The following is a 27,339-nucleotide window of genomic DNA, read 5'->3' as shown; positions in this document are numbered from 1 at the left end:
ATATATATATATATATATATATATATATATATATATATATATATATAATATTGTTCTATTATTATGACTATACACCGAGGTTAAATGATACAAAGGAAAGTCTGTTCCTCATATGTACTACAGCATTCCCATCAACTTTACCCGGATGAATAAAAAGCAAGAAATGAAACATAAAATAAACAGGCAGAGTTGGGAGCACCCGAATTCGCCTCAGACACAACACCCACACAAAAAAAGTAAGTTACTTAACCCCAATTGCCCTCCAAAAGGCAAAAAAAAGAAGAAAACATGATACAAAATGACTACAACACACAGAATCAGTGGCTCTCAGAAGTTATACATACTTCCCATCCCATTATATGTAACTTACACTTGCAACATGCTTAAGCAGTTGCCAATTCTCCCCATCGTGGCTTGAGCAAAAAAAAATTTTAAGTTTGAGATCTGAGGCTTTAAATAAAAATCAAAAAATGAAAAGCAACAAAACACTGGTCAATACATCAAAAGAATGAAAAAGTACTAAGACCTTACTTTGTGTCAACACAGTATTAAACTAGGGTTACAAATACAAAGGCAAAGAGATCCTTGCTGCCCTCAGGAATTTAAATTTTTATCATTATATATATTTATAATATAAGTGGTGGTCAAGGAGGGTCATTTTGGCCTAATAGTCTACAAGCTCTGTGCCATCCCTCCTTGTCTCAATAAACATTTTAGGGGGATATACTTTGTATTTTAGGGGTTGGGAGGATTTGTGCGGTAAGCTTTCATATCTTAAAAAAAAATGTTTTTAAAGAAACGTAACCTAACAAAAAGACCTGCAGCAAAGGAACAGTGTATTTCATATTAGAAATTTTATAAAAATATAAAAAATTGTGGTTTGCTGTAGAAGTTAATAAGCTTAATCATTTTACTTTAGGTTAATTCAAAGTTGAAGAATAATTCAAACAAAAGGGAAACAAGTGAGATCATTAAAATGTGCAGAAAGCTTCCTAACAATGACAACATGTGCTCTAACTAATAAAGCAATTATATTTATTGAATGAATTCTACTGAATTGGCTTACTCACTGAAACTAAGACCAAATTTAATTAATGTTCTATTCAAGTTTTTCTACCAATGTTTCTTCTTTTCTGTCTCATTTTTTCCACTTCAAATATCTGCATCACTATCCTAAACATGGAGTTTTACTTTTTTTTTTTTTTTGCACTTTTTTGGAGGGGGGAAGGCAGAGCAATTGGGGTTAAGTGACTTGCCCAAGGTCACACAGTTAGTGTTAAATGTCTGAGGCCAGATTTTAACTCAGGTCCTCCTGACTCCAGGGCTGATGCTCTATTCACTGTGCCACCTACCCCCCTCTGGTTTTACATTTTCTACCATATTGCATTAAGTTGCACTGTGAATTTTGGCATACTCTTAGTGTATAATACTTTGTGCTACTTGTAGTCTCCACTTTTCATTGGCTGCCCTGCCTGGTTTCAACTTCACAAAACAAGATGCTCCTCACAAAATAAGCCCATCACTTCTAAAACTACCAAGACATGATTAACTCAAGTCCTCACTGACACCATCCACCTCCCTCCTCAGCCCTATCTCCCATTGGGAGGGCAAAGTACTGAACTCCTATCAATTCCTTCCTTTACAGAGGGCAGACACTCAAACTCTCAGCTCATTCAAGTTTGCATCTGTTGCTGTGCCTGGTTTTACCTCCACTGAACAAGATGCCCCAGAGTAGGCTGGGCCCACCAACTGGCTCTCCCCACTGGTATTCTATTCTTCCCACATTTTCTTGTCTCCTTTTGTGTGTTGTCTTCGCCCTCCCCACTCTAAACTCCTTGAGGGCAGGGCCTAGTTTCTATTAATTGTATCCCAGCACTTGGCAAAGTACCTGGTACACAATATTTATCAGATTGGAGTGTCTTTTCTATACAGAAGACATCTAGTCTGTCAGCCAACAAATGTTTATTAAGTGATTACTATGTGCCAGGGGCTATGTGATACACTTACTATATGTTACTATGTTTGGTCTTCGGGCTAATCTTGAAGGAAATATGGAACTCTAAAAAGCAGGGGTGAGCAGAAAGAGCATCAGAGGTACAAAGGACAGCCAGTGTAACAGAACAGAAATGAAAGATGGAGCAACATATGTGAGGAGCAGAAATGTTTATCTTGGTAAGCATTAACAGCATATGAAGCTTACAATAAAGGATACAAATATTCTAGATAAATTTACAAATCTTTAACATTTCAAACATGAAAATTAAGGATTTAAAATATTTCATTTGTATTTCTAAACCTTTTCATATATTAAGAAAACAAATTCACAGCTGTTTCATTGGGGGATAAGGGAAGGAAGAAAAGGAAGCAGTACAAAAGCTATGATTTCATTTCCCATCCAAGAAGCAATTTATAGTCTTAAAAGATTTGCCTGTGGGGGGAAGGAAGTTGTAAGCACCCACTTTTGAAAATCGACAAGATCAAAGAAGAGAATAAAACAAGTGGGAGGTGAAGGTGGGATGGGAGGGATGGAAATATAGTCAGTCTTTTACAATATATCTACTATGGTAATGTTTTGCATTAGCTACATATGTACAACCTATACTGAACTGCTTATTATATTATTATATTACTGAACCAGTAAGGGTAGGTGACAAGGGAGGAAGGGAATGAATCTGGAATTCAAAGTTTTAAAATCAAATGTTTAAAAATATATAAATACTATTATTAATACTATTTTACATGTAATTGGGAAATAAGATATACAGGTATTGGGGCACAGAGATCCACCATGCCCTTCTGGTAAAGTCAAAAGGGGTATGGGAGAAGATATGGGAGAGAGCAGATTAGAGGTGGGGATATCCTGTGGGACCACTATTTTGGGGCGGTGGATAGGAGAAAAACGGGGGAAAATTGTAACTCAAAATCTGGTGGAAATGAATGATGTAAACCAGAAATTAGTAAAGCATTTGAAAAAAAAAATAAAAACAAACAAAAATGAAAATAAATAAATAAATGAGGTCTGCCTGGGGACATAAAGAGAATTAAGTCGTCCCAGAGCTAAGGTACCAGTCAAGGACAGAATGAAGCTCTTCCTCTCTATTCCATTTTACCATAAATACCCACTGCTACTTCTTTCAGACCACACAAACACTAACAAATAGAATGAGAATGCTAAAACATCCTATGCCATGTTAAGTAAATCAAATCTGTGACCTTTAATCTGATTGCATACAGAGGATAACTGTCCACTCTGAATGAAACTAGCCACGAAGTTACTGAATGTTTCACATCAAGTAGGTAGGACTGTCAGCCTGTAGTTTTCCATTTAGAAGCTCAGCTTGAAGATATGCAATTGCACTTGCTTTATATCCCAAGATACACGACATCTATTCTTTTAGTAAAACCACTGGTTATGTGCTCAACAATCATCCATTCATTCACAAAGATCCAGGCCAGTGGATTTAACTTTCAATGATAACAATCTCAATGCCTAAGAACTAGTTGTAATTGAAAACTATTTTAAAAACAAAACTTAATCTTGTAAATTGAAAGATCTGGAGTAATATTTTATTACTTCCTGAATTTAAAACTCATCAAAACATGCCTTAGCTATTTACATTTGTGTCATCTAATAGTAATATTACTAGAAAGCACCTAAGTAAAAAAATAAATTAATTACAGGACTCAGCTCTAATCGAGCAATGAGGATTTGAGTATGGAAAAAATTGAGCTATACAACTAATTTGGGGAAATGAGTGATTTAACTTTTGAATTCTCTAAATCTATGCTTCCACAGCAAGGCATTAGAAAACACCTTTTAAAAATTCTCTTTAAGATGTCTTCACTTTGTACAAATGAAAAAAATTTCTAAGGTTCATTATTACTAAATATCAAAATGAAATATAAAAGTTTTATAGAATTTTGTCTAATTCTAGCTCCAAGTAAAATTTATAATTCTACTCAGTTTTTCTTTGGAATAATCAAATAAACTGGTTATTAAATGAACTCTGAGCAGATTTACTGATTAGATGTAGTAAAGGTTACAACATAAACAAAAGTCAGATTCCAATATTATTCTTTTACATAGTAAAAAAAAAATGATACCCGGGATCAGTTCCGAACTCAGATACTTAACACCAACACACAAAAAACTGGCCGTGTAACCTTGGCAAGTTACTTAACCCTAATTGCTTTAAAAAAAAAATTTTTTAAACAAGGTCATAAATACTGCTACTTGACTAAAGAAAAATCAGTGTTGTAATATATACTCTACAATTCAGGGTTAGAAACCTGTGCCCTCAAGGCCCTCTGGATGGCCTTCTAGATCAAGTACAGTGCTTTTCTGAAAGGTACTTGGTCTGTAAAGTTTGGATTCCATCTAAGGGCCTTACCTAGACCTAGAGGGCCACAGGCTGCAGGCTCCCCATCTCTGCAAGTCTACATCATAAATCAGATCTACAAGTATGTATTATGAAAAAAATCACACAAATCACACAAGGTATCTACTGGATGTAATAAAACAGTCCATGATCGTGGCAGCTAGGGGCCACAGCACTTTGCCTGGACCAAGAAAGGCCTGAGTTCAAATCTGGCCTCACATAAACTATCTGTATAGCCCTGGGAAAGCCATTGTCTGTCTTAGTTTCCTCAACAGTAAAATGGGGGCAATAACAGCACCTACCCTACTTTTCAGGATTGTTGCGAAGATCCAGTGAGATGTTTTAAAAGTGTTTATTTGGCACAATGCCTGGAATGTAGTAGGTGCTATATAAATGCTTATTTCCTCCTTCCCCCTCCATAACTATCCCTATTAATACTTTATAGCTATTTCCCAGTTGGTGGCAATAGTCCCTACAAAATTATCCATTTTTTAAATATAATGATATTAATATTAAATTTTAAGTCAGTATCTGTCACAAACAGCGCCCAAATAAAATCTTCTTTCGAAAATTGGGCCAAAAAAAAAGTAATTCTAATGGTACATATCATTTTTGTTTTGCCTGTGTTCCTTAAATACCAGAGATGGTGGGCATTGTTTTTAAATTGTCTAGCATCATCACACAATGTATGGAAAAAATACCAGCTGTCACAACCATTCGCTATTACTGTCAAATCATATTTTCCAGAATATTGCCAAAACTAGATCTTCATTTCCTGTCTGCTTGAAATCAGAAACTTTTGGAACTTTATCAATGTTTTCTTCTGATGCCAAAATCCACATAAAAAAGGCAAATTATTATACACTGATTGATGTTACATCAGAATACCATTATCTTCACTACCCAGTCAATGTATATTCCAGCTCTGTAGTACTTACCATCTGATAACACCTCATATGCCTCAGCTACTTGTTTGAATCTCCTTTCTGCTTCTTCTTTATTTTCAGGATTTTTATCAGGGTGCCACTTAAGTGCCAATTTACGATACCTAGAATAAACAAAAAGTACAGAGCAAAGTATTTATTACACATGAAACTGTAAAACCAATTTGCCTTCAATCACAATTTAATATACTTTCAAGGATAGTTGCTACAATTTCAAATCTAATGTCATCTCTCAACCAGTAAAAAAAACTGGATCAGAAACTAAAATTCAAGACAGTCTGATATAATGATATATAATGGGTAAGCTGGCCTTGGATAAAAAAAAAATCTGCGTTCACAAAATAGATCTGTGAACATGCGGCAAGTCACAAATAAAGAGTTGCCACTTCCAATAAAGGAAGTTTTTATACCAGGAGGTCCCATCCCCTTAAAACACTAGAAATTTTTAAAAAAAGAGGGTAGAGGGTACCAACTCAATGTATCAAAATAGTGACGGCTCACTAGTGCCTAAAGAAATCTGGTCCACCAAGATATTCTACAAATAAAGCAAATGTAGATAGGTTTGAGGTATTAAATGCATAACAGTAGCACAGAAGGCAAAAATTCATGTAGAGTATGGAGAAAAAAGATCTAAAAACTACCCAGTGTGATTCTTGTTCCATTAAGTTCTAGTTTCCCATGCTCATGAGGTAAATGCCATACTTTACCTAGTCCAACACAAATACATTATTCTCATCTGAAATTTGTAACAAACCTATAAGGTAGACTGAAGGTATTATTTCCCTTTTATGGATGAGGAAACTGCAGCTAAGAGAACTCAAGTGACTTGTCCACAGATCGCAGAGCTAAGCAATCGCCAGTGGTAGAAGTCAAACCCAGAGTTCTCCTGACTTAAATCCAATACTTCCTCCAGCACTGCTATCAATACCCTTCAGCCCCTTGTGCCAAAATCCTATGGCTAAAGTTGTAGGCTTTTTCAAAGATAGCTTCAGCAGGAGCAAAATGAATAACATGAGAATAAATGAGCAAATTACCTAAAACTGAGTAAAGTTGCTAACTCTAAAACAAAGATATTTCAGTCTACACAATCTATTCAAAACTTATCTTTTTATTAAGGCACAATTTAGTTTGCTCTGATTTGCCCCCTCTGTTCACAATTCAACTAGCAATACTAGTTGATAAGTACCATCCTTTTAAAAGTTAAATATAAAAAGCTAAATCAACTCCACACTTAGGTAAGAAAAGCTAGTGCACTAAAGAATAAATCCTAGTAAATTCTAAGAAGCCTCAACCAATTAAGAATGTAACCAACTACAGAGATGGAACATTTAATTTTGCTCAAAGATCAATTATTTATAGCTACCATGAATTGACTTTCAATTAAAATATTTTAATGCTGACCAAAAATAGTAATTCCATAGCTCTGACCTCAAGCACCAAATTGTATTAGAGCAGTTGATGATTTGATCAATAAAAACATGATACTGTGCACATGACAACTGTCCTGTGGTTTATGTTGCTGCTTCTCCTGCAGAACATCTCCAACACTACTTTTATAGTGGTCAATGGTCACTTATTTAACAGCTGAACTACAGTCGATTCCCTGAAACTAATCAATCACTTGAGTTAATAGCTGGTGGCCCGTGTCTTTTTTTTTCCTTGGGGGAGAGGGGGGGGTTGGGGGCTGGTGGGCGCATTCTCAGATCAAAGAATTATTCAAGCTCCCTGCAGAATATTTTTCCACAATATATTCTCTTCCATCCATTTTCCAGCTATGTCCAGGTAGGAATAACTGTCAGAGCAATGATTATTTCATAATCTCTTTGGATGGAAATTAGTCCTATAACTTTGTGTCTATTATTATTCTGACACCATTGTGTCCAACAGTCTCCTTTGATTCAATTTGATATTTCCCTGTCAAACAACATTAGACAAACTATACTAGGGCAAAAACTTAATCTAATTCCTCTTTTATGTTCTAAATTTCCAATGAAAATCTCTATTTTCAGCTAATATCCCTCATATATGCAGAAATACAGGCTCCACTTTTTCAGGTTCTTCATCTATCATTACTATTGTGATGGTCCATAATCAATTATTAGGGTATCCTGTAAACTTATAGGGAACTTATTTAAAAAAAAAAACTCAATAATTAAGAAGATTTATTCATTCTAGGTAACTGGGGTCTTGTCTTCTTCCAGTCATATTCCAAGTCACAAAGGTTAAAAGTAGATATCAGTAATCAATATATTACAAAGCCAAACATATAGACACATTTTCTGAACCTACTCACTTAAAGAAAAAATTTACTTCAATCATAGATAGCAATGGGCTATGAGTCTCTTTGCAAAGCCATATAACTCAAAAGACTTTTAAAACAAGATTAAATATCCACCTAAAAAGGCATTCTAATGAAACCTTATTTTAAAGTAATAAAAAGAATACTTACGCCTTTTTAATATCCTCGGGTGAGGCATGTCTCTGCACACCTAGAACTTCATAGTAATCCACCATGTTTTAATAGTTTGTTGGAACAAGTCCTGAAATTAAAAATCTTCTGTAAATGACAGGATCATCATAATTTCTGAATTGGCAAGTTAAAGAGTCACTTCAACACAATGTCTACTGGCCCATTTCCATTTTGAGGATAGAGAGACTGCTTATGTTATTTAATAACCTATACTGCTATCTATTAACTTTAAGGCCTTATGGTAAGGCACAATGTCAAAGGAAGCAAATTTCAAAGATTCACATTCTTTCTGTTTGCTACAATGTTTTAGACCCTGAACTAAGCTAATAATAATTTAGGGAATTATACTTATATATAATTTAGGGAAACCCGCACATCCCCAAACATAATCACAAACTGACATATACTCTAAATCAACTGTTCAATGAGTCCTCCCAGATACAGAATCTTGCAGATATAGGTAGGATTCAGGAATCAATCAAGAATTTACTAAGTACCTAGCCAAGAACTGTGTTAAGTGGTGGGGTATATTAAAAAAGATCAAAAACATGTTCCCTGCTCTAGAGGAAATTATACATTAGAACAGGAGACACAATATACAAACAACTATGTACACATAAACTACACATGCAATAGGAGTGGAAGATAACTGGGTAGTGGGGGTTGGAGAAGGGTTAAGAAAAAGGTCTTCCGAAGGTGAGATTTGAACTGAGTTTTAGAGAGGGGTGGGTCAGGGAAGAAGGTAGGAGGTGAAGGGGAACCGCCCCAAGTATGGAGGGGAGCCAATGCAAAGGCAGGGTCAAGAAATGGTATATGTAAAGAACAGCAACTAGGCCAGCATGGCTGAATCCTAGATATTGTAGAAGAGAATTAAAAATGCCCCAAAAGGGGCGGCTAGGTGGCACAGTGAATAGAACGCTGGCCCTGGAGTCAGGAGGACTTGAGTTCAAACACACACACACACACACACACACACACACACACACAAAACCAGGAGTGTGACCTTGGGCAAGTCACTTAACCCCAACTGCCCTCCAAAAAGAAAAAAAAAACCAACAAGAGGATTTTATATTTTATCCTAGCTATAACTGGAAACCATTGTTGGGAGCTGACCAAGGGGATGACATGGTCAGACCCACACTCTCGCAGCTGAGTGGAAGCATGCCAAGCATTAAGCTAAGCACTGGGGATACAAAGACAAGAGAGAAAAACAGTCCCCTGCCCTACAGGAGCTTTCATTATAATGGGGGAGGTAGCATTTATATAATTATGTACCCAAACTATATAAAATAAATACAAGGTCATTTTGGGAAAAGATATATTCACAAATTTTGGGGGGGTGGGGAGAGGTGACAAATTCAGAGAGCCCTTCATATAGAGGGTGCTATTTGAACAAAACAACTAGAGATTCTAAAAGGAAGCAGTGAAGATGAAATGCATTTCAACCATGGAGATCAGCCAATGCAAAGGCCAGAGAGAGAGTAAATGGTATGAGAGATGGAGTGACTCATGTTAAGAGCCCTCAATTCTTACCCCAAATATACTTCCCCCCTTCCAACTGTAAATCTATGATCCTATAAACAGAAAATGTTAATGTCATTCAAGGTCTGAAAAGTTGCTTTTGAAAGAGAACAGTAAAGGTCTTCTGAAGGAAGTGGAATGGGAAAAAATGGCCCTAAGGTTTTAACTTTTCTTGGTTTCTAGGATTCTTGTTTTTCTCAATCCAGACAGATACTCAAAACTGATTTTCTTTTAAAAAATACCCTTACCCAAGCACGTAGGCTAAGCATATTAAGTCTGCTATGGCTAGCCAGAGGTAGCACCAAACAAATCTAAAAACTAACTGCTGCTATGCCTCTGGTCTGTAGGACTGCTTTCTCTGGTCATGAGGGGAAATTAAGAACAGTCTACAATTCTACCAATTAACTGCTGCATTAAGGTGCTCAAAGGAAATTGAGGCAGCAAAAAAGGTTAAAAGATGATAGCAGTAGCTACGAATGCATCACTGCTTATCAATGTTTTAAAAAATTTTTCCACAAGAATTTTCCTGTTGCCTAAAATTACTGTAGCTAATTTGTCACTTCTATGGATTTATACTTTACCTTAACTTCCTTAAATTTCATCCAACCTAGGTAACTCTACAATGAAGTAAAATCCAAGAAACTTCCAAAACTATCTGATCTTTTGTATTACTCAAAATGGCTCATCCAAGTAAGTGAAATTCTCCCAGGCTCATTCCCAAACCAGGTACTAAGTCTTGATCTATCATCTAAGAATTTTTATATAAAAGCATCTGGTTTACCCTTTTTTGGAAATGTTTAAATCAAGACTTATGACCTCAAAAGTAAATGTGAAATCATATCCATTCTTGAACCCAAAATTCCATGCTATACTGATCTCACCTAAAATGAATGCCAAAATTAGTCACGTTTGCTTTTTTATGTCTATGATTTTACTTATATTGTTTCCTCTGAATTGAAATTTTGGATATGGAAAAAAAATACATCTAGTTATCTCATGAAAACAATGTCAAATAGATCTCAAAAGTGTTCAGCCAAATACAAAATCAAGGTAATACCAGTCTCTCACAAACACAAAAAAAAATTTTTTAATGGTTTTTATTAGGATCGGGTGTTAACATGAGGTAGGCCAAGAGAATTAAATTAAAATTTAACTGGGAAATTTTCAACAAAACAACAAAAATATAATACATCAGAACATAAAATTAGCATGTAGTTCTCCTATGTAAGGTTTAGTGGTCCTCATTTCTATTTCTATTTGACATCACATCACTGTATGAGTTGACTTGTAAAGCACACATGGTAAATATTATTATTAAGAACAAGAGGTACTATTTGCATCTCCCTTGCTAAGTCTAAGATTTTTTCTGGCCCCCTTCAGTCAATAACCATTCTATATATACCTCCAGGTCCTCACTGTAGAAATTATCTCCCCTCCTTCATGCATCTTCAATCTCTACCGCTATACTCCTCACTTACCTACACTGATACTCAGGATGGGGCAGCTAGGTGGTGCAGTGAATAGAGTGCTGGCCCTGGAGTCAGGAGGACCTGAGTTCAAATATGACCTCAGACACTTAACATAGTCACAAAAAAAACTAGCCATGTGACCTTGGGCAAGTCACTTAATTCCAAATGCCCTACCTTCCCCCTTCCAAAAAAAAAAAAAATGCAAAAAGGATACTCAGGATGCCCAAATTGGGGAAGGGGGGCGAGGGGAGAACAGAGGAGCAAAGGAGAGTGGGCACACATGGTGGCACACTTTAACAGCAAGGTCTGTTTCGCCCTTCTATTCTTATCTCCATGGAAGATCAGACTTTCATCTACTCTACTGAAAACAATCTCATAAAGGTGATCATGGCCTAATCACCAAGTCCAAAGACCCTAATTCGGAAACTATATTAATCAGATGCCTCTTAAATTAAGAGAATATGGGCAAAAACCCCATCCCAGGTGCCTTTGCAAAGTCCCTGGGCCTGCTTCTTGATCTGTAAAATGAAGGCAGTTGGACTACACAGTCCCTTCTAGCTCAGAGGATGCTTTTTTTCTTTGACCTTCTCTGAAGGAAGAATGATACATCTGATCACATCATCTTTCTAGGCCCTCTCTCCTTAACTCCTGAGGGTACCACATTCTTCCTGCTCCCCTGGGATCCCTCTACACCTTACAATGGTGCTCTCCAAGGTTCTGATGTCACCCAGCAGCACTCAGCACATTAAGCAATAAATGCTTATAGACTGATTCTTTCCCTTGGCAATTTCATTCGTGTTCTTGGCATCAACTAATACCTGATGAGTGGACTTCAGAATCTCCAGTCCAGACCTCTCTTCAAAGAGTTCCACACTTACTCCTGCCTACATCTCTACCTGAATGCCCCACCAGAACCTCAAACTTCACACACGTCCAAACAAATCCCAATGCATTGCCCTTCTTCCAAAACATGTTTTTCCTTATGAATTTTCTATTCCTATCAGCAGTACTTTCAGTACTCCTTTTCAGTCTCCCAGAGAATAAGTTGCAAATAAAGAATGAAGTCTTATTGCTTCTCTCCCCATTCACCTTCCTCTGTTCTACTTCCACTCCCATTTTTATAGTATAAGCAAGCCCTCAATACCACACAAAAAATTAGCCATGACATTGGGCAAGTCACTTAACCCCAATTGCCCTACCCTCCCCCCCTAAAAAAAAGTTAAAAAAAAAAAAAGAATGCAAACTACTCCCCAATTAATAAATGGTCAAATATCAACAGGCAGGTCTCAGAAGATGAAATTAAAGATATCTATAAGCATATGAAAAATGCTCAATCACTATAGATTAGAGAAATGTGAATCAAAACAACTCTGAGGTACCACATCTCACCAGCCAAATTGGCTAAGATGACAAAATAGGAAAATGACAAATGCTAGAGAGGATGTGGACAAATTGGAACACTAATGCATTGCTGGTGGAGTTGTGAACTGATCCAACCATTCTGGAGATCAATCTGGAACTATGCCCAAATGGCTATAAATAAGTACATACCTTTTGACCCAGCAATAACACTTCTAAGGTTGTATCCCAAAGAGATCATAGAAGTGGGAGGAGGAGCTGTATGTACAAAAATATTTATAGCAGCTCTTTTTGTGGTGGCAAATAATTTTGTGGTATTTAAAAGCCCTTCACAATATGGCTTCAACCTACTTTTACAGCCTTATTATTGCTCCCCTGAACCACCTTCAGTGATTTCTGAAAAATTAAATAGGAGGGGAAAAGGCAAATTCTTTAAATTATAGGCCAAAGATACTGATAAAGTCTTGGCAAAAACTCTACAATAATTTTTTTTTTACAAGTCTGCAAGAACTTAAAAGGGAAGGAAACACAGAGAGCCAGAATATATTCATCAAAAATAGGTCATTTCTTCTGTTGACAGGGGTTTATCCGATGGGATCAGAGAAATGTTTTGAGGCATGTTTTAACTCTGACATCGTTAAAGGTGGCCCTTATTCTTGGACAGTGATTTGTGTGATTATTATGAACCATTTCAAAATTTTATGTCTTAATTGTTCATTTCTACCTGCAATTTTAAAAAAAGGTAGGCAGAATCTTTGTGTGCCCCGTGTTTGGGATTAGACACATTTACAACATATTGTATACTGAATTGGAGATTCTCTTCCTAAACTGGAATAACAAGTTTGATGATAGAAAAATACCAAAACATTTTATAGGTTAAAATCATGAGAAAAATCTACTAAGATCTGTAGTAAGGACATATATACTCTTGGTATTTTTTTTAAATTAATTCCAGAAATACAAGAGAACATGATTGGCCAATTTCTATGCAGAAAAAATATAACTATAAAACAAGCAGATTCCAGTTTAGGTAAAAGGGGAACCATGTAACTTCTGAAGCCACTTATAATTCTGTATGTAATGTGTAAATTGAGGAGATTGGAATATCGTAGACTAGACAGTGGACTCAGTTCTCTCCAACAATAATTTTCTATGATTCTACCTAGTTACCAAAAGTTACTTACAGTTAATGGTTAAATTACTTATAATTAATTCATGAGCATGGCCAGACCTAAGAAATCAGATCTTAAAAACAGAATTCAAAACCAGTTTTTTAAAAACGTCAAAGGTTTGTAACTTAGTCTACTTGTTCACAGTGGAATATTAAAAACATGGTTACTACACTGCAAAACTGTCAATGATACATGTGTCATTTATATTATCAAAACCTGTTGTTTTTTCAGGAAATGTACTTTTTAAAGGAGTTTTTAAAAAATTTCAAATTGGTGATTAAAACTGTAGTTGAGAGATCTTTAATTATGCAGGAACTTCTCTGCTTTCTAGATGCAGTTAGGTGGCACAAGATTCTGGAAGATCTGAGTCCAAATGTTGCCCCATATACTTAATAGCTATGAGACCCTGGGCAAATGGCTTTGTCTTTCTTGAACTCCGTTTCCTCATTCAAAAAATGGGGTTATGGAACATCAACCTCAAAAAGTTGCTGTGAAAGATCAAATGAAATAGCATATGTCAAGCACTTTGTAAATATTAAAGCCTATTGAAAATGTTAGCTATTTAACAATATTTTTTCTCACTAATGCCCCAACCTAAGGCAAAAATTGCTTCAGCTCAGCTGATTCCAGTCACAGAACCAATGTTGTACAAACAGAAGGCATTCAAAAAATACTCACTGATTCTCTTATAGACAGTTTTATGTGATCAATCTCTGTAAACAATAACAAAAACACCCTATTATTTGCTCAAACATTACAAGTTTAAATTCAGTCTTATTTCTACCCAGACATCAAATTGCTTTTTTATGCTGTCTTTGTTGCTGTTAGGAAGAAGGCTGAATCTGCCACTTTAGCACAAATGCCAACTCTGGGTCTCAGTTTTTTCATTTGTAAAATAAGGGGACTGTCTAATCTATAATCATCATGATCTCTCCTATAAAAGATTTCAGATTCATACACAGTTGAGATTTATATGTAAATTAACCAAGTATATGTAAATTAAGCAAGTGCCTTTTTTCAGACCTCAAGTAGAAGCTATCCCCACTTTAATAAATATTATGTACCAAAATAATTATCTAGACATTTGGGGAAGTAAAGAGAAGAATTTCTCACAAAATACTTGTGCCAACCATTTTAACAATTCCTTGCATTTGGCTTAAATCAAAATGCTAAGAAAAAAAATGTAATTTGTCACCCCCTCAAAAGTCAGCATTGTTTATATAAATTACAAAACACTCAGATTTTCCAAATTAGGAATGCTTGTATACACATATATACATATATGTACATTTTTTAAAATCAGTACCAGTATCTCAGTGTGGTAATTTCTCAAGAAAAATATCTTTCTAATTCTACAATATAGTAGTTTAAATGCAATAGTATAACTAGGGGGTATGAAGTAGTAAATCAGTCTGGGAATGGCCTTATGGCTGGTATATTTTTGTAAAAATCCAAAAGTCATTCTCTACTATAGTTTAGAGAAAGCAAAGGTTGCCATTTTCAAAATTTGGCTGACATAAAAATTCCTAATCAGCCTCTGCTCAAATACTTGAGAGCAAGACAACTCCTACAAGAAATATCAAGTATCCTAGCAGGCACTTTTTAAATAATGCAACAATGAAGTTCTTCAAAAGTACAAAAAGGCTTTTTAAAAAAATTTTTTAAAGGCTGTGAGAACTAAAATGATTTATAACAGTAATAAGCACTATACTAATGAAATGGAATACTAAATGTTATCTTAGTGGATATCCTTGGACCACGAAGATGATTTAAGTCAAAGGAAGTGATAAACTGGAATAAAGGGAAGTACTTCTTGGTTATATTGATTCCACTTTCTCTAAACCCGTGACAGTACTTAATCTGTAATATAATAAAAACATTCTTATTATAAATTTAAGATCCATCAACAGGCATGAATGTTCAAAGAAATTAGAACAAATTTTTAAATGATTTCTCATGAAACCATAAACTTATGTTTATTAATTTTTTCTAAATGCTGTGTGTCCCCTTAATTTTGTGTATATTTTGTTTCTTACAGCTGTTGCTTAAAATGCATATTGCTTTTAGTTCTTTGTTCATTCTGTAGCATTACTTTTATATAAATCTCCCCATGTTTCTTTTGTCTTTTCTTATGGTACAAGATTGCATTACACTCATGTACTATTTCCTAATTGTTGGATGCATTTGATTGTTTCCAGTTTCTTGCCATAGTCAATAATCCTGACACATATTTTTGTACAGATAGATCTTTTTTCCCTGTGATAAGCAGTCCCACCACTAGGTCAGAAGAGTTTTATAGGGCCTATCCTATATTTCTATACTGATTCCAAATATACCAATATACACCTTTATTATTATATTGTTTAGAACAGATTAGCATCAATTCTATAGTGTGGCATTTATTTTTTATTGTCTTATTTGGATCAGTATTTATGTCCCCAATTAGACTAAGTTCCTTGAGGGAAGAGAACCATATCTTATGTCTTATATCACTTTTGAGGAAAGAGCAAGAGAGCTAGGCACAAACTAGGGTCAGATATGCTAAAATACATATTCTTTTCAGGTATGGAGTCAGACTAGAATTCAAGGGTTCTTTACCTGAGATTTGTGAGCATTTTTAAAGACTATTTTGGTTTTGATAACTGTTTTCCTTTGTAATTCCTATAATATTTTATTCATTTAAAAAATATATATTCCGTAGGGGCGGCCAGGTGGCTCAGCGAGTAAGAGCACCGAGTCCAGTGTCGGGATGACCTGGATCAAATCCGGGCTCAGATACTCAGCACCACACCCAGAAATAACTGGCTGTGTAACCTTGGGCAAGTTACTTAACCCCTACTGCTTTAATATATATATATATATATTCCAGGGCGGCTAGGTGGCGCAGTGAATAAAGCGCTGGCACCTGAGTCAGGAGGACCCAAGTTTGGTTTCGGCCTCAGACACTTTTAACACCCACACAAAAAAACTAGCCGTGTAACCTTGGGCAAGTTACTTAACCCTAATTGCCCTCCAAAAGGCAAAAAAAAAAAAAAAAAATCACATTATTCCAAGAAGCAATCCAAAGGTTTTACCAGATACTGCCAAAAAGGTCTGTGACATACAAAAGAGGTTAAAAACTCCTAAACTGAGGTCCCTTTCAACTCTGTTAAGATTTATTTGTTTTGAGAAAAAATAAAATAAAACCCTCCATTTAAGGAGGGCACACAGGCATTTCCCAGAAGGTTGTCCTCCCCTGGCATTCTCCATCATGTCCCAGAAACATCTTTACCTTAAGATATCAGTGTAGTCCTGCAAGTTGCATCTCAGAAACACCCTCTGCACCTAAGGCTTGGCAATTGGAGGGCACTTTTCAGAACCTCCATTTAAGGAGAGGGCCCAGGGCAGCCATCTCTTCATTTCAAGCTGCACTCTCCTATAGACTTCTTCAACATGCCCCTTTACAGAGTACTCTCTCTCCTTTCAGCTTTTTAATGTGTCACTTTTCCTATTAAAATGTCTGCTGCTTCAAGTCAGGAAGTCTTTCTTTTTGTTTGTATTTTTATTCTCATGCTTAATAACACTGCCTGACCTACAGTAAGCACTTAATAAAAGTCTGCTGACTGACAACAGAACTGGAAAGAGGAATACCAACACCAACAATAGCAGCAGCTACTACAAGAAGCATTTGGTGAGCTCTACAAATCAACTCATTTGAACCAAGAACAAAATTATTTTATTTGCTGTTTGCTACTTCATTTTGTTCTACATTATTTAAACACTATGGGTTACTTAAGACTGAATTCCTTATTTTCTATGTTCACTGAAACAATGAGTTGTCACACTGGCCTTTGAGCTTAAAAAGGCCTGGGTTCGAATTCCACTCATGACTACTTAATAGTTCTGTCACAATCTGATCTACTTTGGTAGAGGGAATTCCCATATAACTTGGGACTTCTCTATGGGTCAATGAAATCAAAGTCTTTGGCTATTTAGTTTGGAAAGTTTATTTACTTTTGTTAAATCATTATTAAAATTTTAAAACATTTGTTATAAATAGTCTAGCATTTTGAGATCCTGATGTTATTCAACATACAAGATATTTTTCTCAGCTTATCACGTATAACTCTAGTAAATTCCTCTATAATGGAGATCTTCAAGCAAAGACTGGATGAACACTTGTAGGACCTATGGGGAAGGGATTTTTTTTCAGGTGTGGGCTAAACTAAAAAGGCCTCTGGGAGTCCTTCCAACTCTGAAATTCTGTGATAAGCCCTAATCTATATCTTCATGTGACTGATAAAAGCTGGGAACAAAAAGGAGCAAGGCAAGAAACCTGGGACATGCCACTAGAGTTCTCTTATCTAACTAATCTATTCATTAATCAATATTCTAGATCAAATAATTCACCTAATTCTAAATCCCCTTAACTCAATCATCCAGTCCATCTCTTCACTTTAGTCACACAGTTTATAACAAATGATTTACTTAAACTTCACCTAAAGGTTGCCATGTACTTTGTAGAAACTATGTAGAGATGAAAGTGCTGTTATCCTCATTTTACAGATGAGAAGACTGAGACTCAAAGAGATTAAGTGACTTGTGGATAGTCAGACTGCTAAAATATTTGTCAAGAACTGATATTTGAATATGGATCTTCCTCTGCCCCAATTCTAGCACCAACCAAAACTCTACTACACTGCCTCTCATGAGATTTTTGTCAAGTGTGCTGTTGCAGGGGGAAAAGTTTCTAAATTACTATCATGATGTTTCTCTTACTTTTAATCTAGCAATTCAGTCATGAAATGAAGTAATATTAGTCTGATAGGAATTTTTCATTACTGAAACTATGTTAATAGTCATCTAATTACCTCCTTTCCTTTCAGAACAAATATGGTTTGCCTTTGCTCCCATCTTGCTGCTTAGGAAAATCACTGGGTCTAAAATAAATGTTGCATAATCTCAACAGGGGCCTTCAAAACAGCCAAGGCAAATTTTTTTCACACCTCCTTAATTAATTTTCTCTCCCATTCACCATAGTCCATTCCAAACTATGCCATCCTTCCTCAATTCTCCCACATCACCCCCTCAACCAACCCTTCTCAGCTGAATGAAACTCCCTGGAAAAAAAATCAGACACTTGACCAGGATATCTCCCTCTTCCCTCCACATCTCACACCACTCAGAAGTCTTTCTCCAGTATCTCCTCTTCAAACCTCATCTCTAATAAGGAGGAAGAGCCCTTTCTCCTAGCTAAGGCAAACCCCTCTACACACATCCTTGATCCAATCCTTTTGTCTTCTCCAGGAGATTGTCCCTCTGATACCCTATCTTCCATTTTCCCAATCCACTGAGGCCTACAAACATACCCACATCTCCTGTATATTTACAAAACTCTAACTTGGTTGTACCATCCCTTGAGAAACTACAATCAAAACCTCCACTTCCTCTCTTCAAGGTCTTATAAACATTCTAAAATATAGCCTCCAACCTCAATTAACCAAAACTACTCTCAAAGTCACCAACAGTCTCTTAATTCCCTTCTCAATTCCCTCACCTGTAGAGTCCCTCCCAGCTCTAAAATCTATGCTCAAGCAAGCACTTGAGTGCATACTATGTGCCAGGCACTATGAGGTACAGAGGGCACCTGGGGTACAAATACAAAAGTGAGACATTTTCCTCAAGAAGCTTATTACACTTTATGAGGAACCTATGCACACTTGAGTTAAAAATACATACAAAAAGGGGGAGGTGCTGGCATCAAGAAAGATCTCATTCAATTCAACTAGCATTAAGCACTGTGCTAGGCGAAGAGACAAAACAAAAAAACAACAAAATTAAACAGCCTTTGCCTAACAGAAACACATAAAAGTAAACACAAAACTCAGAAACACCTTTAGAGCAGTCACTGGTATCAAAATCAAAAAGATTTTTAAAACCTTGGTTAAAAGAAATCGACAGGTATTGTTTTTAATTTATTGTTGATTAGTGAATAATGTAAAAGGTGCTCCTTGACCTGAACTCTGAAGGAATTCTAAGAGACAGAAGCAAGCTTGACTACAACAAAGTTTAAAGGAGAGTAATATAGGAAGTTTTTAAAAATGCTCAGCAGAAGAGTTTTGTACTTAAAGTCTCAAAATTTACATACATACTGACGTCTTCCAAAAAAAATTTTTAAATTAAAGCCTAAATATTACTCTACATGGAAACATTCATTAAGTGCCTACTATATGCCAAGCACTGTCCTAATAACAAGCCCACACCAATAAATCCTCTAAACTGAGACTCCTTACACTGTCATTTAAAGTACTCCATAATCTGCTCAAACCTACTTTTCCAGCCTTGGAATATAATCTACTGCTAACAAAGATATTTTAAGGCCCTTCCTAATTCTTTTCTGAGCTCCAGACCAGTAGCTCAACTACCTCTGGATATCTTCACTTTTATATCCCATAGGAATCTCAAACTCAGCATGTTTAAAACAAAAGAATTTTTTTGTTTTAACTTCTCTATTCCTGTCAAGGGTACCAGAATTCTTCTACTCTCCCAGGTTCAAAACCAAGCAGTCATATTCCACTTTTCTTCTCTCCACTACCACCACTCCATTCTGCAATCAGATACCAACTGTCAATTCTATTTCAATTCACCCCCTTCTCAAACCTGGAAAGACTTAAACTAATGCAAAGAACATTGTACACATCAACAGCAATATTATATGATGATGGACTGTGAATAACTTAGTTGATACTCTCAGCAATGCAACGATCCAAGACAGTTCTGAAGGACTTATGATGAAAGGTGCTGTCTATCTCCAGAAAGAACTGGTGGGGCCTGAATGCAGATTGAAGATACTTCTTTAAAAAGCTCTTTTTTTTCTTGTTGTTTTTTTTTTAATCTGTGTATTCTTTCAAAGCATGACTTACATGAAAATGTTTTGTATGTCTACACATGTATATAACCCATATCAAATTGTATGCCTTCTCAATGAGGGGAAGGGGAAGAAGAGAATTTGAAACTCAAAATTTGAAAAGAGAATGTTAAAAATTGTGTTTACATGAAATTGGGGGGGAAAATACTAATTTTTTAAAAATCTATTCCCTTCTTTCACTCATACCAAATATGACTAATCTAAACTCTAGCTTCAAATATTACAAATCTCTCTGCTCAAGTAATGATCCCTACACTTCAAAGGTTCCCCAATACCTTTAACCTTTGGGCCATAATTCCAACTCCTCTATTTGACATTTAATCTGCTCCATTCACAATCCTGTGGTCTGTCAAAGCTTTCTATGTACATATATCCCTACCAAAGCCCCAGTCCCCAAAAGGTATTACTGAAGATATGGGACCATTAGCGACTTCCAGATGCCTTAAAAAAGTCTGTCTCAGTAACTTAAGACACTCACCTCCTGCTCCCTTAAAGTGCAACTTTAATGCCACCCCCCCAACACACACACACACACACACACACACACACACACACACTTCCCAAATCCGACAGTTGTAAATCCTACTTTAATCACTGCTTTTATTTCACATATCTTGTATTTACTCAATTGTGAACTGTAGGCTTTCCACTGCAAAAAAAAAAAAAAAATCAAGTTCTCTGAAGATAAGGATGGTTCATTTTTGGATTTGTGTCCCTAGGACCTAGCACAAAAGGCATTGGATAAATGTTTCTTGTTTCTTGTTCTTCACACAATCCAATTTCTGCCAGATTGGACTACTAAATGTTTCACAAATCAGACATTCTAGTTTTCTATCTCCTTAGATTCACATTTGGCCCCCAAGGTTGTAATGTACTTCCTCATCTGTACATTCAATCCCTTGAAGACCTAGTTCAGGTGCTGCTACCTTCCTAACCTTTCCTAACATTCCCAACATTTCCCCTAAAGTTCCCTCTCCTTAAATTTTCTTATAAATTTTTTATTATTCCCAGAGATTTATACACATATATATCCCCTCCCATATAGTAACTTTTTTGAAGGTAAGAACTGTTACCTTTGTATACCCAACATACATAATACCTTACAGACAACTGAGTTTAATTAATGTGTGTGTGCAATTTAACACACAAGGAGTAATAATCAAATGCTAGATACTTTTCCTCATTCAAATTAAACTCTGTTGATCAAGTGATATCATTCAAATTGCCAAGAGTAGACTTAAGTGGGTTCTCAGGACCCCTCTCTCTGATCTGGCCTTATAACTTTACTAAGAAAAGAGGCCATTCTCCAAGAGCTCCCTTTTATTCCCTGGTTTACATTTTCAAAACCAGAGACCTTCCACTATTCTTTCCCATTGAAGAGAAGAGTCTTTCTCCTTGACAAAGTCAATCCCTCTACTTGTATCCTTCATCTCCTCTAAGAGACTGTCCCCCAATCATATTTTATCTCTGATCTCAATTTCTCCCTAAGGACTCACTCTTTGCTACCTTTGGAAAAAATATCTAGATCTCTGTAATGCTTACATATTAAAAACCTTCATAGGACCTTCACATTATAATCCTATATTTTCCTTCTTTCCACAACCACATGCTTAGAAAAAAACTATTTACACTGTCTCACTCTACTTCCCCCAAACCCCTCAGCAATTTAACAACCAAAACTCATTGGACCAAAGTTACCAATTGTCAAATCTCACTCTCTACCTGCAGCTCTGCTGAGTTTCAATTCTAAGGAACAAGATGCCCTTCCCAGGATAAACTTATCACTTCTTATCTCCTCACCATGTTGGTAACTCAAGCTTTGGACACCACCTTCCTCAGTCTCTTCTTCCCTCTTAATAGAGGGTGGAACACAAAAACCCTCCAAGTTTTTCTTAATAGAGGGCAGAAATTGCCCTTTCAGCTCACTCCACTCACCATCTGCAGCACAAGTCCCCACACCAGGTATCTCCAGGTGCTCCCTTCTTCCAGCTTCCTTTTTTTGTGTGTAGTCATCACCAGTTAATAAGCTCCTTGAGGGCAAGACTTGTCTTTCTTTTTTAAAAAAAATATGTATCCCCAGCACAGAACAGTGTCTTTCAGAGAGTTGAATATTTACTTAACTAAAATGAACTGAGTCTTTTCTCAATACTTAGTAGTATCATGACCTCTTTGCAAGATTTCATAGTCGACAACCCTTCTACACACTTTCTTTTCTCTAAGTGTTCAGGACACTACCTCTTCTTAGTCCTACATATCTCAAAATCCTCTGCTATGAAACCATCACTATCCAGCTGCCTGATTGTGGGTATACAGCATGGCACTATTGCTAGATCCTGTTCTCTTCTCATAATACCCTCACTTACTGACCTGATTAGTTCTTATAGATGTAATTGTCTCCATTCAAATTTAGTATATCCACAACACAATTTCTTGTCTTTTACCCACAAAAACCTTACTCCTACGCTGAACTTGTCAATTGCTACCAAGTGCCACCAATCTTCCAGTCATCTAGAGTTATCCTTGATTTCTCATGCACCCTCACTCCACACAGCCATACTATTGCCATTTGCCAAGTCTACATCCATAACAACTTTTGAATACATGGCCTTCTATCCACTCATAGGGCATCAATCTAGTTTAGGTCCTTCCTACCTCTTGTGTAAACTGCTGCAATATTCTCCTAATAAATGTCCCAGACTCAAATCTCTTCCCAAACGCATACCCCACAAAGCTACCAAAATGATATTCCCAAAGTACAGTCAGATATGACCATGTTACTATCACCTCTAAAATCAAATACAAATTCATCTTCTTAGAATTCTAAGCCCTTCTCAACCTGGATCCAAACAACCTTTTTGAGTTTACTTCCAACACATCACTCCCCTTCATGAATTCTTGCATCTAGCCAAAATGACCTTCATGATATTCTTAACACTCAGTATTCCTTCTATCATCCTTCCATGACTGGAATGAACTCCATTCCTCTTCTCAGAACATGTCATCTTCTACAAGGAGTCTTCCCTCATCTAACCCCCCAGTCACTATTGTTGTCGACTCCACATATCTACTCTGTGTATATGCTGATACATTTTATGTGTACTGATTGTCTCTCCCCACCATAAAATAGAACATGATCCTTGAAAACAGAATCCACTCCTCTGTTCTTTTTATCTCCAGCATGTAAAAACAGTTGTGCCAACTTCCCCACAGAGTCAGGGAGTTAGCCTGGGATGAGCTTCTGAGGTCTACTGCTTTTGCTTCCCTGGAGGCCCTTATGAAGAGTCACATGATATAGCCCTTAAAACTGCAAACCCCTTTTCACTGAAAGAAGGCAGAAACAGTGTGTAGAAAGAGGCGTTTATTATGCTTCTACCAAGGAAGTGGGGTGTGGTGCTCATTGGGAACTGATGCAGAAGCAAGAGTGAGGCTAAACAGTTCTGTCCTTCCTGACAGACTTAGGGTTAAGTCAAATTCCTCACTTTATTTCCCTACATTCCCTCAATATGGCATAGTAGAGAGTATATCATGTGACTGGGGTGTAACCTCTAAGGTCTGAGGTTTGCCACACCCCCACCTTTCTAGTTCCCTCTGGCCACTGTCATTGTTCCAGGAAGGCCTCTTGGTAAGATCTTAGTAAGATAAGTGAGTTTCCCCAGTTATTGATTTATCTTCCAATAACTTTTGTGTGAGCAAAACAAGATACCATAATATCGCCTCTTACATAAATATTTATGACATCCTAAAAGAAAAGTAACCAATAACTTTTAATTATTTACTGTACATGGGGAATGGGCTAGGGAACTGAAGATATTCAAAGATATTTCCTCTCCTCATAAACTAGTAAAAGAGGCAAAATACAGAAACAATCATTACATATTATGGAAATATGTTACAGAGAATCAAAGCAAAGCACACCGATATATCAGAAACACATTAAGGTTCCTTGGAGAAAGTGGCAGTAAGTTGGGCTTTTAAAAGTGAGTGGATAAAAAGAGAAAAGGAGGGCATTCTGGGGACAGAACAATGTAAAGCCAGAGAAGTGTGAAAATGTAGTATGCTCCCCAATAACATAAAGCTGGAAAGGACACCAGATAGTGAAGTACCCTGAAAGTCAGGCAAAGGAGTTTGGAGTTTATTCAGTAAGTTAATAGGGAGCCACAAAGGATTTTTTTTTTTAAAAAAAATCTGAGCTCTATAAGAAACAAAGACTTTTATAGCTATACATACGGTGAACTGAAAGGGAAGAGCTCAGTGCCTTTTATCAGGCTGTTGGCAGCAGTAATTTTAACAAGGGCAAGTAGGTAAAATACCACAGAGAACTTGATAAGGAGTTATACATGAAAAGGAAGAGAAAAGTTAAAAGAACCTTCTAGGGTAGGAACAATACCTTAAGCCCTTGCCCCATGCAAGTTAGGCTAATTTTTCCTTAAAAGGTAGAACTCAATATTTTTTTAATTAATGTTAAAAATTGTCTTTACATGGAACTAGGGGAAAAAATATCATTTTAAAAAATAAATATTAAGTATAAGTCTTCAAAAACAATATAACAAGTTCAATCTTAAAATGAAGAGTTCTACCTTACACGTTAAGAAACAAAGTCTTAAAGACAGTAAACTTGAAGTACTCTAGTCATATAATTAAGTAGTAGGTCATAGCTCAATTTTACCCTAAGGCTATCAGTATTTTCAACATACAGAGCTAATTTTGCTTCCTCTCTTCTTAAAAGCTACTGCACTCTTAGATAAAGATGCAAGTCTCCTCCAAATATTTAACCATGGAGAAACAGAACTATGAAATATGAAAGGATTTCATAGTTTAGAGGTCTCATACATAGCAGGTATTAAAATATTTTTGGTATAATATACAAAGCACAAGATACAAAGGTGAAATACTGTAACATAATCTCTGCCTTCAGTTCACAATCTAGCAGAAAGGTAAGATGTATACAAACTGTAATGTGTTATAGGATGATTTTTTTAGTGAATACATAACCTGAGAGATTCAAGGAGGGAAGTATTTACTCTAAATTACAGTTCCAGAGATGGTTCTATACTTAGGCATTATAAGTGCTAGTTATAAAGTTTCAAATAAAGATGAAGATTCTACAAATTGTGGATTGCGATGAAGTGTTAAAGCGTTTCACACTCCATCTTTTTTTTTTTTTTTTAAAGCAATCGGGGTTAAGTAACTTGCTCAAGGTTACACAGCCAGTTATTTCTGGGTTTGGTGCTGAGTATCTGAGCCCGGGATTCGATCTCCAGGTCATCCCGACACTGGAGCCACTGCTCTTACTCACTTTGCTACCTGGCCACCCCTACCCCACTCCATCTCTTACTAGTACCATTTTCATATTTAATTTCAGCAAGCCAGTAAGAATCAGATTCTCTATTCAATGAATTGCAGTCACTGTAGAATCTGACTGGTGGTACTTCTCTTTAATAATCCAAAGCAAACGAAGGTTTGGTATTCCAAATAACATGACTGAGGTCAACCATTTGGGTCAAAGCTACTTCTATCATAGTGACATGAATTCAAGGCACCTAAATCCATTAAAAATAAATTACACTTAAAAAAGTTTTCAATACCCTCAGCTGAATAGCAATAACCTAGGCTTTGTGGGATTCAATAATGTCAAAACAACTGCCAATAATTAATAAAATTCTTAGGAAACATTAAATACCACACCACATTTTGTACTCAAAATACCATTAATAAGCATAATAAAGTTACTTCTAGATAGCCAGTTTAGTGTCCCTAATTATGTTTTCTTTAAATGGCACCTCTGTGGTTGAGTCCTTTCAGTCAGGTCTGACTCTTCCTGGCCCCATTTGGGGTTTTCTTGGTAAGGATACTGGGAGTGGTTTGCCATTTCCTTCTGCAGCTTATTTTACAGATGAGGAAATTCAGGCAAACATGGTTAATGACTTGCCCAGGGTCACAGAGTTCATGTTTGAGGGCAGGTCTGAACTAAAGAAGTCTTCCTGACTACAGGCCCAGCACTCTATCCACTGTGCAAACCTATTTGCCTTTTCTATCTAAAGTAGTGATCCCTTTGTTCAATCACAATTTCAATTAAAAATAATAACTGCTGACAGTCATGCAGTAATCTTCCATCAAGAAATCAAAGTGTAAAACAATTTTGACAAACAAATTTTGTTAGTGTAGAAATCTGCCTGCACCCATGCAGATCAGCAAAAGTTCTGCAATCTTAGTTTCCTTGGACACTGAGAGGTTAAATGTTTTTTTCAGCATTATAGCCAGTATGGATCAAAGGTGGGACTTAAACTCATGTCTTTCTGATTTTGAGACCAGCTCTTCTATTTCAGTAACCTTAAGAAGCAGATAAGAGAAGCGGAGGAAAAAATTGGGAAGAGAAATGAGAACGGTGCAAGAAAATTACAAAATGAGAGTCAACAATTTGACTGAGGAAAATCACACCTTAAAAACCAGACTAACTCAAATGGCAAAAGAGGCTCAATAAGGCAATGAGGAGAAGAATGCCTTAAAAAGCCGAATTTGCCAGATGGAAAAAGAATCTCAAAAGCTCAATGAGGAGAATCATGGCTTCAGAATTAGTCTGGAGCAAATGGAAGCTAATGACTTTATGAAAAATCAAGATGCTGTTCAACAGATCCAAACAAATGAAAGAATAGAAGGCAATGTGAAATATCTCATGGGAAAAACCACTGACCTGGAAAATAGATCCAGGAGAGAGAATTTAAAAATTATTGGACTACCTGAAAGCCATGATCAAAGTAAGAACCTAGAAATCATCCTCCAGGAAGTTCTCAAAGAAAACTGCCCTGATGTTTTAGAACCAGAGGGCAAAATAGAGGTTGAAAGAATCCACTGATCACCTCCTGAAAAAGATCCCAAAAAGAAAACTCCTAGGAATAGGAATATTATAGCCAGGTTCCAGAATTCCCAGATTAAGGAGAGAATATTACAAGCAGCCAGGAAGAAACAGTTTTAATATCGTGGAAACACAATCAGGATAACCCAGGATCTGGCAGCTCGAAGGGCTTGGAATGTGATATTCCAGAGGTCAAAGGAGCTGGGATTAAAACCAAGAATCACCTACCCAGCAAAACTGAGTATCATGTTTCAGGGGAAAATAT

General features: G+C 36.4%; 1 protein-coding gene across 2 annotated transcripts in view; it reads right to left on the bottom strand.

Moving 5' to 3' along the window:
• The window catches only part of DNAJB6 (DnaJ heat shock protein family (Hsp40) member B6), a 127,131-nt gene that overhangs the window by 84,753 nt on the left and 15,039 nt on the right, over positions 1 to 27,339 (bottom strand). For both annotated transcript variants that reach the window (XM_069084567.1, XM_069084562.1), the window contains exons 2-3: positions 7,773 to 7,863; positions 5,318 to 5,427 (exon numbers count right to left, since the gene is read on the bottom strand). In XM_069084567.1, the coding sequence (XP_068940668.1) occupies positions 5,318 to 5,427; positions 7,773 to 7,837 (175 nt within the window). In that variant the 5' untranslated portion in view covers positions 7,838 to 7,863. The remainder of the gene's footprint in view (positions 1 to 5,317; positions 5,428 to 7,772; positions 7,864 to 27,339) is intronic.

Source organism: Petaurus breviceps, unplaced genomic scaffold (genome assembly GCF_028583685.1).
Source record: "Petaurus breviceps papuanus isolate PSGF00001 unplaced genomic scaffold, PetGlider_PUasm1.0 115, whole genome shotgun sequence".
NCBI classification, from domain to species: domain Eukaryota; kingdom Metazoa; phylum Chordata; class Mammalia; order Diprotodontia; family Petauridae; genus Petaurus; species Petaurus breviceps.
This window is presented reverse-complemented; position numbering and strand designations above follow the sequence as displayed.